The following is a 20,464-nucleotide window of genomic DNA, read 5'->3' as shown; positions in this document are numbered from 1 at the left end:
TCCACCTGCCCTGAAATCTTAAAGGGATCAGTGTACATGCATGCAGAGGACACGCCGATCTTGTGCTTCCCAGGGTCCTACCGTTCATCATGGGTAGGACAAACAAGTCAAGAGAATCCAAGTGCATCACACCACATTTAACCAGGATTAAATTCCATTTATGAATTTATGATCAGCCCATCGATATTCCCTTCTTGTTATCCTCCTCACTATTTTCCACCACACCAATATTTGTACTAATCAACCCTCCTATATTCAAGTCCTCATCATTTATATGAACCACAAACAGTAAAAGCCCCAAAACTGAACCCTGTGGGATCCTACTGGACACAGTCTTCCAGTTGGGAAGACATCCTTCAACCATCACCTTCCACCTTGTGTCACTAAGCCATTTAGAACAGGGAACAGTACATCACAGAAACAGGCCCCTTGGCCCATTATGTCTGTGCCGACTATGATGCCATTCTAAGCGCATCCCATCTGCCTGCATATAGTCCATATTTCTCCATTCTCTGTCTGTCCATCTGTCTAAATGGCTCCTAAATTTTGCCAACTTCCCTGCTCCTTCCACTTCCCCTGGCAGGGCATTCCAGGAACCTACCACCCTCTCTGCAAGGCAAGACGAAAACACCTTTAAATATTTTCTCTCTCTCTCTCACCTTGTGTTTGACATTTCCACTCCGGGAAGAAGAGTATTCAACACGGACTTCACCAGTTTCCATATCTGCCCAACCCATCTCATCCCAGATCCAACCCATCAACTTGCCACTCTATCCATTCCATAATTTCATCAATTTTATACGCTTCTACAGATGACCCTCAGCCTCCCACACTCTCATGAAAACAATCCAAGTTTATCCAACCCCTCCTTATAGCTAATACACTCCAATCCAGGCAACATCCTGGTAAAACTCTTTTGCAACTTCTCCAAAGCGTCCGCATCACTCCTCTAGTATTATGACTGGATCTGCATACTATAGTCCAAATATGGCATAACTAAGATCTTACAGCTGCAGCACGACTGTCCAATTTCTACACTCAATGCCCAACTGTTGAAGCCACGCCTGCAGCATTGCCTTCTTTACCACCTTATTCACTCATGTTGCCACTTAAAGGGAGTTATGGACTTGCACCTGAAGATCCCTTCATATATTAATGCTCTTTTGTGTATCAAAGGTCTTGCAATTAATAATATTTTCCTTTTGCATTTGAGTTCCCAAAGTGCATCACTTTTGTCTGGTTAAACTGCATCTGCCATTCCTCCACCCAACTTTTCAAATGATTTATATCCTGCATATCCTTAGATAGTCTACCTCACTATCCATAACTCCATCATCAATTTTCATGTCATCTGCAACCTTACTACATAAACAGAGGCCCCAGCACTGTTCCTTGTTGTTGAACAATAGTCATTCACCTCCAGTCAGAAAAACACCCCTCCACAAGTACCCATTTTCTCTTACAGCCAAGCCAATTTTAAAATCAAACAGCCAGCTCCTATCTAATTTCTGAAGTGTCAGTCTAAAACGGTTGTAATTAACCTTTCCCCACATTAGCATTTTCACCTGAGGACCAATTTTAACCTTATCCATAACGCACCTTAAAGTTTATGATGTATGATCACTATTCCCAAAATGCTCCCCCCACTGAAACTTCAATCACTTAGCCAGTCTTTGATTATCTAACAAAAGGTCTAGCACAGCCCCATCCCTAGTTGGACCATCTACACATGGTTTTAAGAAACCATCCTAGATATACATCAAAAAGAGTTCTGTCCAATCTAAGCCCCAGCACCAAGGGTGTCTTAGTCAGCATTAGTGAAATTAAAATCACCCACTACAGCAAGCCTATTTATCGAATCCTTACAGTGTGGAAACAGGCTATTCAGCCCATAGAGTCCACACCAACACTCCAGGAAACATCCTACCCAGACCCATTCCCATACACCTAACCCTAACCCTATTAACCCTGCATTTCACATGACTAATTCATGTAGCCTGCACATCTCTGGACATTGTGGGCAATTTAGCACCACCAAGCCATCTAACCTGCACATCTTTGTATTGTGGGAAGAAACTCACGCAGACCAAGGGAGAACGTGCAAACTCCTCACAGACAATTGCCAGAGTGAGGAATCGAATCCAGGTCCCTGGCGCTGAGAGGCGATGCAAACCACTACATGTTTTTACATCTTTTCTTTATCTGCTTACATGTTGTTCCTCGACCTCCTGTTGACTTAGGAGGCCTACAATATTACCCCACCATAATGATTGCAACACCACACCCCTAAGCCCATTTCTCCAACCCATCACAACTTTTCATAAACAGTGCATTACTGAATCCTCGCCACCTTTTGCAAATCGCTACAACATCCCCTCCATCTACCTGGTATACTTCCCTTCAGCATCCTAACATCACTTTGTGTTATATAATTTTCTGTCAAAGCAGCTGTCATGACATTGCAATTTCAGAAAACGGCAGCTGACTGCTGCGAAAAGACTGAAGTACGAAGAAAGAAATGTCAGAATCCAAGTACAACTCTGCAGCACTCCCAAAAATGGAACTCACTACTTTCGGAACTAAGGCAACAGTGGAAATCTGTGCAAGATTGCCATTCTTCAGAAAATCGCCGTTTGAGTTTCACAATACAGTCCAAGTTGACACTGCTTGCCTGAAGACAATTTCTAACAAAGAGAATAATTTGTGTTTGTGTACAGTTTTTTCTTCCTACATCTGAAATGTCAAAATATTTGGAGGGGAAAAACTCAGGGAGGAATGTGTTTAGGGGAAATGAGACGTCGTGACGGAAGAAAAAACCAGGGTGCCTCATTCTACTTCTTTCTGATCATAGGACATAGAACATTACAGTGCAATACAGGCCCTTTGGCCTTCAATGTTGGTCCGGCCTGTGAAATCAATCTAAAGCCCATCTAACCTACATTATTCTATTATCATACATATGGTTATCCAATGACTATTTAAATGCCCTTAATGTTGGCGAGTCCACTACTGTTGCAGGCAGGACATTCCACACCATTACTACTCTGAGTAAATAACCGACATCTGAAATGTGTCCTATATCTATCGCTCCTCAATCTAAAGATATGTCCTCTCATACTAGTCAGCACCATCCAAGGAAAAAGGCTCTCACTGTCCACCGGATCGAATCCTCTAATCATCCTCTGTATCTCTATTAAGTCACCTCTTAACCTTTATCTCTGTAACGAAAACAGCCTCAAGTCCCTCAGCCTTTCCTCATAAGATCTTCCCTCCATCCAGGCAGCATACCAGGAGTAAATATCCTCTGAACCTTTTCCAACGTTTCTACATCCTTCCTATAATGCGGCGACCAGAACTGTACGCAATACTCCTGGTGCAGTCGCACCAGAGTTTTGTACAGCTAAAACAGGACCTCATGGCTCCAAAACTCAATCCCTCTACCAATAAAAGCTAACACACCGTATGCCTTCTTAACAACTTTCAGGGATCTATGCACGTAGACATAGAGATCTCTCTGCTCATCCACCTTATCAAGAATCTTACTATTAGCCCAGTACTCTGTATTCATGTTACTCCTTCCAAAGTGAATCACCTCACACTTTTCCATATTAAACTCCATTTGCTCCTCTCAGCCCAGCTCTGCAGCTTTTTTATGTCCCTTTGTAACCTGCAACATCCTTCCGCACTGTCCACAATTCCACTGACTTTAGTGTTATCCGCAAATTTACTTACCCATTCTTCTACATCCTCATCCAAGTAATTTATAAAAATGACAAACAGTAATGGATCCAAATCAGATCCTTACAGTACACCACGAATAAATGAACTGCAGGATGAACATTTCCCATCAACCACCACCCTCTGTTTTCTTACAGTTAGCCAATTTCTGACTCAAACCGCTAAATCACCCTCAAGCCCATGCCTCCATATTTTCTGCAATAGCCTACCATGGGGAACCTTATCAAATGCTATAGTGAAATCCACATGCACCACATTAACTGCTTTACCCTCATCTACCGATTGGGTCACCTTTTCAAAGAACTCAGTAAGGTTTGTGAAGCACAACCTACCCTTTACAAAACCATGTTGACCATCCCTAATCAAATTATTCCTTTCTAGATGATTATAAATCCTCTCTCTTATAACCCTTTCCAAAACTTTGCCCATAACAGAAGGAAGGCTCACTGGTCTATAATTATCAGGGTTGTCTCTATTTCCCTTCTTGAACAAGGGGACAACAATATTTGTTCTCCTCCAGTCTTCTGGCACTATTCCTGTAGACAGTGATGACAAAGATCAAAGCCAAAGGCTCTGCAACCTCCCCGCTGGCTTCCAAGAAAATCCTAGGATAAATCCTCATCTGGCCCAGGGGACTTACCTATTTTCACACTTTCCAGAATTGCTAACACCTGCTCCTTATGAACCTCAACCCCATCTAGTCTAAGAGCCTGTATCTCAGTATTCTCCTCAACAACATTGTCTTTATCCTGTGTAAATACGGACGAAAGATATTCATTTAGCGCCCCCTTATCTCTTTAGACTCCATGCACAACTTCCCACTACTGTCCTTGACTGGCCCTAATCTTATCCTAGTCATTGTTTTATTCCTGACATATCTATAGAAAGCTTTAGGGTTTTCCTTGATCCTACCTGCCAAAGACTTCTCATGTCCCCCACCCCACAATCCCTCGCTTTTCTTAGCTCTTTCTATAGGTCCTTCCTGGCTAACTTTTAATTTTCAAGCACCCTAACTGACCTTCACTCTTCATTCTAACATAAGCCTCCTTCTTCCTCTTGACAAGAGATTCAACTTCTTTAGTAAACCACAGTTCCCTCACTCGACCACTTCCTCCCTGCCTAACAGATACGTACTTATCAAGGGCACTCAGTAGCTGTTCCTTGAACAAGCTCCACATTTCAATTGTGCCCATCCCCTGCAGTTTCCTTCCACATCCTATATCTTGCCTAATCGCATCATAATTACCTTACCTCAGCTATAACTCTTGCCCTACAGTATATATGTAGCCCTTTCCATCTCTAAAAGTAAACATAACTGAATTGTGGTCACTATCAAAGTGCTCACCTACCTCCAAATCTAACACCTGGCCTGGTTCATTACCCAGTACCAAATCCAAATCCAATGTGGCCTTGCCTCTTGTTGGCCTATCTACATACTGTGTCAGGAAACCCTCTTGCACACATTGGACAAAAACTGACCCATCTGAAGTACCTGAACCATAGCGTTTCCAGTCAATATTTGGAAAGTTAAAGACCCCATAATTATCCTGTTACTCTCGCACCTATCCAAAATCAAAGAGTCATAGAGACGTACAGTACAGCTCATCCACGCCGACCACATATCCCAATCCAATCTAGTCCCACCTGCCAGCACCTGGCCCATATCCCTCTAAACCCTTCCTATTTGTATACCCATCCAGATGCCTTTTAAATGTTGCAATTGTACTAGCCTCCACCACTTCCTTTGGCAGCACATTCCACACACACATCACCCTCTGTGTGAAAAAGTTGCCCCTTAGGTATTTTTTATATCTTTCCCCTCTTTCCCCTAAACCTATGCCCTCTAGTTCTGGACTCCCCCACCCCAGGGAAACGACCTTGTCTATTTACCCTATCCATGTCCCTCATGATTTTATAAACCTCTATAAAATCGCTTCTCACTCCAGGGAAAACAGCCCCAGCCAATTCATCCTCTCCCTATAGCTCAAATCCTCCAACCCTGGTAACATCCTTGTAAATCTTTTCTGAACCCTTTCAAGTTTCACATCATTCTTCTGATAAGAATTGCACGCAATATTCCAAAAGTGACCTAACCAATGTCCTGTAGAGCCGTAACATGATCTTTACTATCCTTCCCTCTACATCCCTGGAACAATTCAGAGACCATAGAAAACTCCCAACTGGGTGACCTCTCCTTTCCTGTTTCTAATCTCAGTCTGTACTACCTCAGTAGATGGGTCCTCAAATGTCCTTTCTGCCACTGTAATACTGTCCTTGATAAACAAGGCCACACCTCCCCGTCTTTAACCACCTTCCTTGATCTTATTGAAACATGCAAATCCCGGAACCTGCCACAACCATTCCTGTCCATTCTCCATCCACGACTCCGAAATGGCCACAACATCAAAGTCCCAGTTGCCAATCCATGCTGCAAGTTCACCCACCTTATTCCAGATGCTCCTGGCGTTGAAGTGGACACACTTCAAACCACCTTCTTGCCTGCCAGGACACTCCTGTGACTTTGAAACCTTATTCATGACATTACTACTATCAAGCTCCTGTACAGTGGAGTTACAATTCTGGCTCCCATCCCACTTTTGAATTAGATTAAATCCTCCCGAAGAGCATTAGCAAACTGCAAACCCCATACCCTGGATACTGGACCGCTCTGGTTCAAGTGTAGATCATTGCCTTTGTAGAAGTCCCATCTACCCCAGAATGAGCCCCAATTACCCAGGAATCGGAATCCCTCCCTTCTGCACCATTCCTGTAGCCACATGTTTAACTGCTCACTCTCTCTCTCTCTCTCTCTCTCCATATTCCCTGCCTCGCTAGCATGTGGCACAGTTAACAAACCAGAGATAACAACTGTTTGTTCTAGCTCTGAGCTTCCACCCTAGCTCTCTGAATTTCTGTCTTACATTCCCATTCTTTTTCCTATCTATGTCATTGGTGCCTATGTGGACCACAACTTGGGGCTGCTCCCCTCCCCTGAAGGATCCCAAAAACATGATCTGAGACATCAGTTGGGTCCCAGAGCCAGAGTCATAGAGCTGTACAGCATGGAAACAGACCCTTTGGTCCAACTCGACCATGCCAAATAGATATCTTAAATTAATCTAGTCCCATTTGCCAGCATTTGGCCCATATCCCTCAGAACCATTCCTATTCATATTGCCATCGAGATGCTGTTTAAATGTTATAATTGTACCAGCTTCCACCACTTCCTTGAGAAGCTCATTCCATTCATGCACATGTGCCCTCTCGTGTTGGAATCTCCTAGCCTGGGGAAAAAGGTTATTTATTCTATTCCTGCCCCTTATGATTTCATAAACTTTTAAGGTAACCCCTCACCCTCTGACACTCTAGGGAATACAGGCCCAGCCTATTCAGCCTCTCCCTATAGCTCAAACCTTCCAACCCTGACAACATTCTTGTAAATCTTGTCTGAATTCTTTCAAGTTTCACAACATCCTTCCTACAGGAGAGAGACTAGAATTTCACAATATTCCAAAAGTGGCCTAACCAATGTCCTGTACAGTTGCAACATGACCTCCCAACTCCTGTACTCAAAAGCACTGACCGATAAAGGCAAGCATACCAAATGCCACCTTCACTATCCAGTCTATTGCTAAACAAAGAGACTTTGTACTGGCGTTTGTAGCTTGTTCAAAGTGGAGTCGTGGTAGATAGGATAATGAAGGTGGCGTTTGGCATGCCTCCCTTTATTGGTCAGTACTTTTGAGTATAGGAGTTGGGAGGTCATGTTGCGGCTGTACAGGACTTTGGTTAGGCCACTTTTGAAATACTGCGTTCAATTCTGATCTCCCTCCGATAGGAAGGATGTCGTGAAACTTGAAAGAGTTCAGAAAAGATTTACAAGGATGTTGCCAGGGTTGCAGGATTCGAGCTGCAGGGAGACGCTGAATAGGCTGGGGCTGTTTTCCCTAGAGCATCGAAGGCTGAGAGGTCACCTTGTCGACGTTTATAAAATAGTGAGGGACATAGATAGGGTGAATCGCCAGGATCTTTTCCCCAGGGTAGCAGAGTCCAGAACAGGAGGGCACAGGTTTCGGGTGTGAAGGGAAAGAATTAAAAGGGACCTAAGGGGCAACTTGTCCATACAGAGGGTGGTGCATGCATGGAATGAACTGCCAGAGGAAGTAGTGGAGGCTGGTACAATGACAACATTTAGAAGGCATTTGGATGGGTATATGAATAGGAAGGTTTGAGAGCGATATGGGTCAAATGCTGGCAAACAGGACTAGGTTAATTTGGGATATCTGGTCAGCACGGACGAGTTAGACCGTAGAGTCTGTTTCCATGTTGTACAGCTCTTAGTTAGTCAGGGACGATTTCTCACGCACAAAGCCATGTTGACTATCCTTAATCAGTCCTTACCTTTTCAAATACATGTAAATCCTGTTCCTCAGGAACCCCTCCAACAACTTGCTCAACACAGAGGTCAGGCTCGCCAGTCAATGGTTCCCTGGCTTTTCCTTCCCATCTTTCTTAAATATGGCACCATTAGTCAACTTTCAGCTTTTTGGCACCTCACCTGCGGCTATCAATGATACAGACATCTCAGCAAGGGGCTCAGCAATCACTTTCCTAGCTTCTCACAGAGGTTAGGGTACACCTGATCAAGTCCCAGAGATTTATTTACCTTTTTGCACTTTAAAGAAGCCTAACATCACCTATATAATATGGACATCTTTCAAGATGTCACTAATTGTTTCACCATATTCTCAAGCTTCCATATCCTTTTCCATAATAAGCACTGATGTAAAATACTCATTTAGTATCTCTACTTCATGCAGTTGCACACATAGGCAGTCTTGCTGATCTTTAAGGGGCCCTATTCTCTCCCTAGTTACTCCTTTGTCCTTAAATGTATTTGTAGGATCGATTTGGATTCTCCTTAACCCCATTTGCCAAAGCTAGCTCATGTCACCTTTCTGCCCTTCTGACTTCCTTCAAGTATATTTCTACTGCCTTTATACTTATACTAGGGGTTCACTTGATCCCTGCTATCTATTCCTGACATAGACTTTCTTCTTTTTAAACAAATCTCAATTTCTCTAGTCATCTAGTATTCCCTACACCTAACAACCTTGTCCTTCACCCTAACAGGTACATAAAGGCTTTTGAAGGCTTCCTATTTTCCAGCCATGCTTTGAACCAGGAATATCTGTTCCCAATCAACTTTTGAAAGTTCTTGCTTAATACTGTCAAGCTTTAGATTTAACAATCTCTATTTTGCACCAAGATTTAATATGCAATATAACTAAAGCAAGAGTGAGTAGTAAATTTATAACAAATGTTCATGGGAGTAATATTCTTTCTTAAATATTCCAGATCAACATTAAATAGTTCCTAAACAAAGAGTAATGGATCAGCATTTTACCTTATGAATGTGTGCTTCACCCACTATAAAATAATTGTCAGAGACCACACTTAACAACCTCGAAATGTTGAGTTTATCACCACCATTTCTTAAAACATATTTAAGCTTGGGATTTTTAAAATAGATTTCATTCTTACCTGAGCAAAGCTGTTCAATTTTTGTGTAATTTAAACATACTGTGTCATTAATCCAGGCCATGATGTCATGTCTACTCATGTTCTCACTAGTTACGGACGTTGAATACACATTAACAGCCATTCCCCAGCTGAAAAAGAATTTCATAAAACAAATTTAGTGGATTAAGTATGTTCAGTCATAATCTACATTCAATACATATTTAACTTATTCAACTCTTAGCTTCCCAATTTGATGGCATTCACTCAACTGGGATACAGATTCATATTAAACAATTTCATAATCAAAATCTTCCTGTATCACAAATGGCAATGAGACACTGCATTGAAAGTGGTTAAGAAAACAGTATCCATCCAGTTTAAAGTTGTAAATCCATCAAGTGTATTGTATTACATTTTCTAAAAGGTAATATGTTCTAATTTTCATTCCAATGGGAAATCATTATTGTGAAAGGTTAATTCGCCAATTATGTATTCAAATTTCAAAGATTACACTTAAGTATTATTATTCCCATTTCTTCATTTCATGTCAATGAAAATTAAGTGACATTCAAGATATTTATTTTCACATCATAACTGATTTATTTTCACAGACAAGAATTCTTTTGCCCAAAAAAGCACAGCGTAATCAGATTTGTTGAATTATTTGTGATCTAAGTTCATTCCGATGTCTTGTAATTTCATTACCAACTACTTTTTATTCAGTTAGAATTTTTAGTTTTGAAGAAATTAAACACTAAGCAATTCCTTTGCTGGTAGGTGCTTTACATACTGACTGGTGCAGGCGATACAAATCAGATCTTCCCTATAAGCAGGCAAACCAGACCTATATAGGTCAGGTTACATTAAGGAGATAAGAATAACTCCAGGAGAGAAATAGGGCCCCTTAAAGATTGGTAAGGCCACCAATGTGTGGAACAGGAGATGGCGATACCAAATGAGCATTTTATTGAGCCAGATGTGTTTTTCTGACCATTGACAACGATTAGATGGTGAACAGTGGATTTTTAATTTCAGAAATTTTTATTGAGTTCAAGTTCCACCATCTGCCACGGTGGGGTTCAAACCTGGGTCACCAGAGCATTAGCCGAGTTTCTGGATTAATAGTCTAGCAAAATATCTCTTGGCCATTGCCTCTCCTAATGGTAGTAAGGATTCTTGGGTTTGCACTGTTAAGCATAGAACGGGAATACAAGGGGCGGTATTGTATTGCAGTGGTGACATCCACACCTCTGAGACAGGAGGTCTGGGTTCATGACCCACATGCTCCAGAGGTGTGTGTCATAAGCCCTTGAGCAAGTTATTAGAAAACATTTCGAACAGGAGTACAGCATTACTGAAGCTCAGGCAATCTGCGCCGAACCTACAGCAACATGGGTGACTTTCAACTGCCCTTTGAAATGGTTGAACAAGCCACTCAACTGTCGTAATTACTACAAAGCCTCAAAGAAATGAAATATGCAAAATGACCCTGCAAAGTCCCACTTACTGACAGACTTGAGATGTACAGCACGGAAACAGACCCTTCGATCCAACTCGTCCATGCCGACCACATATCCCAACCCAATCTAGTCCGACCTGCCAGCACCTGGCCCATATCCCTCCAAACCCTTCCTATTCATACACCCATCCAGATGCCTTTTAAATGTTGCAATTGTATCAGCCTCCACCACTTCCTCTGGTAGCTCATTCCATACACTTACCATCCTGTGTGTGAAAAAGTTGACCCTTAGGTCCCTTTTATATCTTTCCCCTCTCACCCTAAACCTAGTTTTGGACTCCCCGATCCCAGGGAAAAGAATTTGGGAGAACGGTCTTGCAGACTAGTCAAGCAACAGCTTGACAGTCATACTCTCAGAATCATACCACACGGATGATGCCCCAGAAACCACTCATTATTCCTGGATATGTCCTGTCCCACCAATAGGACAGACCCAGTAGAGGTGGTGACACAGTGATATAGAGTCAGGAGAGAGTTGACCTGGGAATCCTCAGCATTGACTCCGTACCCCATGAAGTATCACAGCTTCAGGTTAAACATGGGCAAGGATTACCACATATCACATCTGATGCAACCACAAGGGATGAACTCAGATTTCTCCAGTTTCCTCATTTCCCCTCCCCCCACCTTGTCTCAGTCCCAACCCTCGAACTCAGCACCACATTCGTAACCTGCAATCTTCTTCTTGACTCCTGCTCCTTGGATGCTGCCTGACCTGCTGCGCTTTTCCAGCAACACATTTTCAGCTCAGTAGTAGCACTACTGATTGAGGTAGTCAGGTCCTAGGCCAGGCTGCTAGATTCAATTTGCAGGTGTTGAGGGACCCCATAAGAGGGGAAACAGACTTGACCTCATACTTATCAATCTGCAGATGCAGCTGCCCGTGACAGTATCAGTAAAAATGATCAATGACAAAGTCCAACCTTCACACTGAGAATACCTTCCATCGCGTTGTATGGAACTATCATGCTAAATGGGACAGACTTTGAACAGATTCAGCAATTCAAGACTGGGCATCCATCAGGCCCTGTGGGTTATCAATAGCAGCAGAATTGTAGGCCAACACTACCTGCAATTTCATAGTCTGGCAATTCTCCTCTCACAATCATTACTATCAAACTAGAGTATTATTATGGGGAAAATTAGCAGTGTCAGCATCAGGGTCAGGGTTCAAAGACAGTTTATTGTACAAAGGAAGTATTGGAGCTCTGAAGAGAGAAAGACACCAACAGCACAGTGGTCAGCTGCGATTCTTCTCTCTACCCGCAGTAGATGTCAAGATACTTTTACACATCTTGTGATACAACAGATCAGTGATGAGATTATTGTCTTGGTACCATGATTTATTTACGGCAATCATTGCAGAATCGTTGATAGGTTCGATACAGTCATTGTTAGTTCCAGCGCTGCCTATTGTTAATTTCAGCACGGTTGTTGTTAGTTTCAATGTCTGTGCAGAAGTCCATTGCTGATTGCTCTTCCTGTGAAAGACATTATTGCAGCCCTGGCTATTAGCACTTTGTATTGAGTCTGTATCAAGCTGTATGCATTTCTATCAAAGGTGTTGGCTGCACCCAGACACTTCAGCGGGCTGTGTACGTTACTCATATGTATGTTCTCCCCCACCAGTCTTAAACTAATTAACTTGGTTGTGAGTGCATTGTGCTGGCATTCTGGTGGTCCCAGGGAGTGTCTATATTTGCTCTGTTGTCTCTCTCCATATTGTGGTCCGGCAGCCATTTGTGTGTCAAGTGGCCAACTGATGGCTCAACAGCCATCTTACATGTCCGTGTGCATAGTGTCATCCTGCACTGTGCCATCTCCCACTTCAGTATCAACCCTGGTTCAATGGAGTTCAGGAGCAGCAGTTGGTACAGGTAGACAACCCTTTATCTGAAATCCAAAAAGCTCCAAAATGCAAAGGCTTTTTCCATGAAATTTTTCTCATTAACAAGGTTGTTTGATGTGCAAACAGCTAACCCAACTCCACAGCCACTGTGTATCACTCAGATGTAATGTGGAGGTTGGTGGGGGGGGCGTGGCACAGCACTGGCAGGTCTCAATTCTGTCTCAGTGAGTCTGCTGCCCAGTAAGATTTCTTTTTTTTAATTTCATCATTGAACGGTCACTTATTCCAAAATTCAAAAAATTGCAAATTCCAAAATCCAGCTGATCCCAAGCATTTCAGGCAAAGGATTGCATACCTGTACTAAAAAGGAGGTGCCAACCTGAAGTTACCAAAATGGCAACTTGCATGCCAAACAACAGAAGCAGCAAGTGATAGACAGAACTACGTGATCCCACAACCAACTGATCAGATCTGCAGTCCTGCCACATCTAATCACGAATAAGGGTGGACAACTTAACAACTCACCAGAGGAGCAGGCAGCTCCAAAAATATCCCATCCTCAATGATGGGAGAGCCAACACATTAGTGCAAAGATAAGGCTGAAACGTTTGCACTAATCTTCAACCATAAGTGCCAAATGGATGATCCACCTCAGCTATCTCCAGTGGTATCCATCGTCACAGATACCAGATAACATTCTTTGACCAAATCAATTTATTAAACATGCTATCAAGAAAAGGTTGGAGGCACTGGATACTGCAAAGGCTATGGGTCCTGACAACATTCCAGCATCAGTATTGAAGATTTGTGCTCCAGAACTAACCAAACTCTTCCAGTAGAATTACAACACAGGCATCTACCTAATATGAAAAGTTGCCAACCAGGGTAATTAGCCCTCCAAAAGTTCACACTCGCACGACCCTTTCCTCCCTGCCTGACAGGTACATAATTATCAGTATTGAAGATTTGTGCTCCAGAACTAACCAAACTCTTCCAGTAAAATTACAACACAGGCATCTACCTAATATGAAAAGTTGCCAACCAGGGTAATTAGCCCTCCAAAAGTTCACACTCAATCATCAGTAAAGTGATGGAAAGTGCTATCAAGCAGCACTTGCTCAGCAATAACCTGTTCACTGACATCCAGTCTGAGTTCTGCCAGGGCAACTCAATTTTTGACTTCAATATTGCCTTCAACATGGTCAAAAAAGCTGAATTTTAGACTGGAGGTGAAAGGACAGCCCTTGACATCAAGTTTGAATGTGGCATCAAAGAGGCCTAGCAAAATTGGAATCAATAGTTATTATGGGGGAAGCTGTCAGCTGGTTGGAGTCACACCTGGCATGTAGGAAGATGGTTGTGGTTGTTGGAGGTTAGTCATCTCACTCTAGGACATCACGGCAGGAATCCAGAGTAGTGTACTAGACTCAATCATCTTTAGATGCTTCAATAACGTTCCCTCTGGAAGGTCAGAAGTGGGAATGTTTGTTGATGACTTCAGTGTTCAGCACCATTCGCAGCTCCTCAGCTAAAGAAGCAGTGCACACCAACATGGAACAAGAGTTGGACAATATCCAGGCTTGGGTTGACAAGCAGGTAGCATGTGCCACACAGATGCCAGGCAATGACGATCGCCAAAAAGAGACGAACTAACTACTACCCCTTCTCATTCAGTGGTGTTACTATCAGCAAAATCCACTAGTGGCATCCTGGAGGTTACCATTGATCAGAAACTCAACAAGACTCACCACAAACAGTGGCTACAAGAGCAGTCAGAGGTTAGGATCACTGTAGTGAATAACTCACCTCCTGACTCCCCAAATCCTGTCAATCATCTACAAAGTATAAGTTACGACTGTAATGGAATACTCCCCACTTGCCTGGATAAGTGCATCCCGGATAAGACAAGACGTTTAACACCATCCACGACAAAGCAGCTGCCCGACTGGCGCTCCATCTACAAGCATCCACCGCTGGGACTCAGTAGCAGCAGTACATACTGCAGAAATGCAACATGGCTGCTTAGACAGCACCTTCCAAACCTATGACCACTTCCATCTGGAAGAACAAAGGCAGCAGAGACATTGGAACCTGCAAGTTCCCCTCCAAGCCACGTACCATCCTGACCTGCAAATATACTGCCATTCCTTCGTTGTCACTAGATCAAAATCCTGGGGATTTCCCTCTCTAAGTGTATTATGGGTCAACCTATACCACATGAACTGCAGCAGTTCAGAAAAGCAGCTCACTACCACCTTCTCAAGGGTAACTACGGATTGGAACATTAATGCTGGTCATCCAGAGCCCACCATGTTCTATGAGTGAATAAAAACAACCTTGGAATTAAGTAATATTAACTCCCAATATTGAATTAAGAAATTAAAATTTGAAGCCCACCATCAATGCTTTACACTTGTGATTTGTAAAAATAGTGCTCAATCTATAATCAGCAGGGAAGAATGATCAGTAAAAACTATTAAAAAGGCTTCACTTTTCTATGTTAACATGCCTTCCCAATTTGACCTAACCAGATCCAGCCGCCAGGAGATCAGGAAACCTTACTTCTGGTTTTTCATCTGGAACAACTCCTGCCACCCCATAAATACTGGGGTTACTATTCCTGTTTTATGTCTGTGCTGAATATGGAGCTTAAATCACCTCAGAAATCAAAAATCCCTTGTAATTTTTAGTACCTATGTATGGGAATTTTGCCAACCATTTTATTTTTGGTTGACATCACTGATAAAATTTATCTCCAGGAAATTACCACATTGGTGGAAATAAACCACATAGAGCAATAGCTACTTGACATGCTTTGTTATAGCTTTCTACATTTCAGCTTGCACTTCAGAGGTGACAAGAAATTTTAGTGCCACAGACGGATAGCTTTGGAATATGGTGAACATGTTTTAATTATCATTTCAATAAAATAGAGATTTAATTAAGCTCACCAAAGGTGCCATGAGTAGTTAGTGTCTAAAAACTAAAGGTGTTATCAAAACCAAAATAAATTAAGGCAGAGAAGATAGCTTAACACTGCAAAATGTTTTGTATACTCCAATAGTTAACAACGGAGCATTTCCTCCTCAAATATCTGAATGCAAATGATCAGTTTTTATTATGATTAAATGTTCCTTTTTTGGGTACAGCCTGAAAGTCTACAAACATCTTGTAATTCACCAACTAGATAAAACGGATGCTAAAAATGTCAACCCAATTAAGGGGCACAGCGAAGGTTCAAAAATATTGACTATGAAACAAACCTTCTCTATAATTAAAATAATTGAAACTCTTTATCAAGGAAAAGAAAATCTGAATTCTGACAGTCTCTTCCTCCACCCATTTCCAATATGTGGAGCATTGGGGTAAGTTGATTGCTTGCTGCATCAGACAAATTAAGTCCAAAAACGATAAATGGGATGTACAAGAACACCAATTGGGTGTGACTCTTCATAGGAAAAATTCAATTCGCTATCAGTGTTAGATAGAACTAAAAAGAAAAAAAAACTCAGTTACAAGGGAGCAATTTAAAAAATCTGCGCATTGTTCAAAAGTAACAAACTTAAAATTTTATATTCAAGAGGAAATCAGGAGAGCAAAAACGAGACATGAAATATCTTTGGCAGATAGAGTCAAAGAGAATCTAAAGAGATTCCACAAATATATCAAGGACAAAAGACTAACTAGGGAGAGAAAATAGAGCACCTTAAAAGATCAGCAAAGCTATCAATGTGTAGAACTATAGGAGATGGTAAGTTACTAAATAAGTATTGTGCATCACTGTAGACAAGGATATGGAAGCTAGAGAACTTGAAGTGTCCATATTACAGAGGTGGTGGTGCTAGACATCTTAATGCATGCAGGTGAATAAATCCACAGGACCTGAGCAGATGCACCTGAAAATCTTGCGGGAAACTGGGAAAGTGATTGCCAGGCCCCTTGATGAGATATTTGTATCTTCAATAGTCACGGGCAAGGTGACAGAAGACTGAAAGTTGGCTAGTGTGATGACACTATCTAAAAAGGTGCTAAGAAAAAGCCAGGAACCATATACCAGTGAGCCAGACGTAAGTGGTGGATAAGTTGTTGGAGGGGATTACAGAGGAACCTCAATTATCTGAACGAGATGGGCGGGTACTATTTCATTAGAATAACTGATTATGTGATTAATTGAATCAATGCTTCTCCTCTGGGGCTCTGAGTTTTCTAAAGTTTCCTTTCTTCTCGCTCTGCCTGCCTTGCTCGGTCTCTCTCTGTCTCAGGGTTTGTTTCTGAGCAGACACACACTCGTGTGTAAGGGAGCTGCAGCATTGCTGAAGCCTCCCCACCAATCAGTTCAATTGGATTGACAGAGCAAGTCTGCTCACTGTGCGCTGTCTCGTCTCCTGAACACAGCTAGCAAGCCCCTGCACCCCCCCCCCAAAACCCTGATCAACCCTGCCCCAACCTGCCCCCCCCATGCGCACACAAGGTTTGACTACAACCTTTTGACAAGTTCCACCTTTGCCCTGTACAGGACAATGTTGGAGAGATTATCTGGGGAAGGTAGGTTTAGAGTACACCTCTGTATAGAACTCCAAGGAACGTGTGAAGAGGAGGGCGGAGGTCACTCATTTGGAGACAGTGCCTCGGGTTCCATCAATGGCCAGGACTGTTCTCGGCAGCATTTCAGTAAGCAGACTTCATTTTTAATCACTGTAAATAAATGACGCGATCAGTGTTGCAAACATCTCTTTGATGTAATGTTTCTATCGGGACCCTGAGATCTTCTTTGGATAATCAGAAATTCGGATAATTGATATGCAGATAATCGAGGTTCCTCTGTATAGGGTTTACATTTGGAAAGTCAAGGGCCGATTAGGGATAGTTATCATACCTTACTAACTTGATTCCGTTTTATTTTTGAAGTGACAAAGGCAGATTAGTGGACGTGGTCGAACACCTTACTGAAGTCCATATAGACTAAGTTCCACATGGTAAACAAGTTAGCAAGGTTAGATCAGATGGAATACAGGGAGAATTAGCCATTTAGGTACAAAGTTGGCTTGAAGGTGGGAAACACAATGAGAAAGTGTATAAAGGTATGAGCAAGTAGGGAAAGAGTTAAGCTTTGGGTTGTGTAACAAAGGCTCAGCTTGTATGATTTTGACCAGATAAGAACTTGCAGGAAACAATGAGGTGCTGGGTGCAAGGGTAGTGGGTTAACAAGGTGAAAAACATCCATTATGTAATGCCAGTTAACAAGGTTAGGAACATCCATTGTATATTGCCAAACGGCTTAATCTGCACTCTTGATGCTCCCTGATTGTAAGTCAGCCAATCAATTTAGATGTGGCCTTATTTGGATGCTGCTCCTTGTAAGAACCTGCTGTTTGAGAGAAGACAGAACTCATAGCTCTGATCGCCCATGTGCACATTCTCTCTCCCTCCAGGGCCCGGAATAAAAACGAAGGAGGTAAAGTCATACTGTGTCTCTGAGTGCTTGCTTCGACTGATATGGAGTTAGGGAAACTGGACAACAACAGGATAGCTTTTCGGACTGGAGGCCTGTGATCAGCGGTGTGCCACAAGGATCAATATTGGATCCACTGCTCATTGTCATTTATATAAAATGATTTGTACGTGATCATAAAAGGTATAGTTAGTAAGTTTGCAGATGACACCAAAATTGGTGGTGTAGTGGGCAGCCAAGGTGGTCAGGCAAAAATGAGGACTGCAGATGCTGGCGATTAGTGTCCAGAGTGTAGTGCTGGAAAAGCACAGCGGGTCAGGCAGCATCTGAGGAGCAGGAAAATCAACGTTTCGTGCAAAAGCCCTTCATCAGGAATGAGGTTACCTAAGTGTACAACAGGACCTTGATTAGATGTGTAAACAGTCCGAGGAGTGGCAGATGGAGTTTAATTTAGATAAATGTGAGGTGCTGCCTTTTGGTAGGGCAAATCAGGGCAGGACTTATACACTTAAGGCTAAGGTCCTGGGAAGTACTGCTGAATAAAGACACCTTGGAGTACAGGTTCATAGGAGTTCCTTGAAAGAGGAGTTTCGGGTAGACAGGGTGGTAAAGGCAGCTTTGGGTACACTTGCCAGAATTGGTCAGTGCATTGAATAGCGGAGCTAGGAGGTCATGTTGCAGCTGTATAGGATATTGGTTAGGTTACTTTTGGAATACAGTGTTTAAATGTTGTTTCCTTGCTGTAGGAAGGATGTGGTGTAACTTGAAAAGGTTTCAGGAAAAATTTACAAGGATGTTGCCAGGTTTGGAGGGTTTGAGCCGTAGGGAGATGCTGAATAGACTGGGGCTATTTTCCCTCAAGTGTTGTCGAGGCTGAAGGATGACATTCTAGAAGTTTATAAAATCATGAGGGTCATGAATAGGATGAATAGTTAATGTCTTTTCCTCAGAGTAAGAGACTGCAAAACTAGTGGTCATAGGTTTAAGGTGAGAGGGAAAAAGATTTAAAGGGAACCTAAAGGACAAGTTTTTTTCCACACAGAGGGTGGTATGTGTATGGATGAGCCACCAGTGGAAGTGAAGGAGGCTGGTACAATTACATTTAAAAAACATACGGATGGGAATAGGAATAGGAATGGTTTTGAGGGATATGGGCAAAATGCTGGCAAATGAGACTTGATTAATTTAGAATATCTGGTTGGGATGGACAACTTGGACCGACAGTCTGTTTCTGTGCTGTAGGTCTCTACAACTCTTCGTAATCTCCCCGTGTAACTATTCACTTTTCATATTGTAAATTATTGCGACATCTTTCTAACCAAACAACACTAATTAATAAAGTTCTCTCATGAATTGCTGGTTACATCTATGAATAGAACCATGGAAAAGTTACAGCATAGGAGACCATTCAGCAAGTTTTATCTGCACTACCATCTGAAAGAGCAAATTACCTAATGTTGATTCCTGGCCTTCCCTCATGAGTTCTGCATGTTCTTCCTTTCAAATAATACTCCAAATCCCTCTTCAAGGCCTCTACTGAACCTGCATTCACCACATTTGAGCAGTGCATTACAGATCTCAAGCTCTTGCTGTGCGAAAATATTTTTCCCCACATTTCCAATGCTTCTTTTACCAGTTACATAAATCCAGTACTCTTTCACATTTGCTCTGACCTACTGTGTCCAGAGCAGTCATGATTTTGAATTCCTCTTTCAAATTCTTCCTCTCAATCTTCTCAATGATACGAAGGAAAATAGTACCAGTTTCACCAATTTAACTACATAACTGTAGCTCTTCATCCCAGGAACTAATCTCGTGAATCTTTTCGGTACTCTCAAATGCCTTCACATCTTTGTGCAAGTATGATTCCTAGAACTGGGCACAATACTCCAAACAGTGGTCTCTACAGATTTAACACAACTTCCCGGTTTTTGTCCATGTCCTTGTTAATAAAGCCAAGGAAGTTGTATGTTTTATTAACTACATTCTCAATTTGTTCTGCCACCTTCAATGACAAAACACTGATCTCTCTGCTCCTGAACTGCAGTTAGAAATACAGCCTCTATTTTACATTTCCTCTGCAGTCTTCAGAAAATGAAATCACCTCACACTGGTCTGCATTAAATTTCATCTGCCACTTGGTTGCCTGTCATTTCACAAATCTTTTAATGTCCTTTTGAAGATCTACATTGCTCGGAGTAATTCCAAGTTTCAGATCATCCATTTATTTTGAAATTGTGCCCGAACTCTGGGAAATTCCACTATGAATCTTGCTACACTCTGCATATTATCCATTAACTATTCTGCTGTGCTCCTTGCCCATCAATTTTGCATCCATGTTTCTGCTGTCCTATTTAATCCACAAGTTTGAACTTTGCTTCCA

General features: G+C 42.2%; 1 protein-coding gene across 2 annotated transcripts in view; it reads right to left on the bottom strand.

Moving 5' to 3' along the window:
* The window catches only part of mapre2 (microtubule-associated protein, RP/EB family, member 2), a 154,098-nt gene that overhangs the window by 31,168 nt on the left and 102,466 nt on the right, over positions 1–20,464 (bottom strand). For both annotated transcript variants that reach the window (XM_043688284.1, XM_043688283.1), the window contains exon 2: positions 9,283–9,410. In XM_043688284.1, coding sequence (XP_043544219.1) covers positions 9,283–9,403 — 121 coding nt within the window. In that variant the 5' untranslated portion in view covers positions 9,404–9,410. The remainder of the gene's footprint in view (positions 1–9,282; positions 9,411–20,464) is intronic.

This window comes from Chiloscyllium plagiosum, chromosome 4 (assembly GCF_004010195.1).
Source record: "Chiloscyllium plagiosum isolate BGI_BamShark_2017 chromosome 4, ASM401019v2, whole genome shotgun sequence".
Taxonomy (NCBI): Eukaryota; Metazoa; Chordata; class Chondrichthyes; order Orectolobiformes; family Hemiscylliidae; genus Chiloscyllium; species Chiloscyllium plagiosum.
The sequence above is the reverse complement of the archived record's forward strand: the minus strand, read 5'-3'. Positions and strand labels throughout refer to the sequence as shown.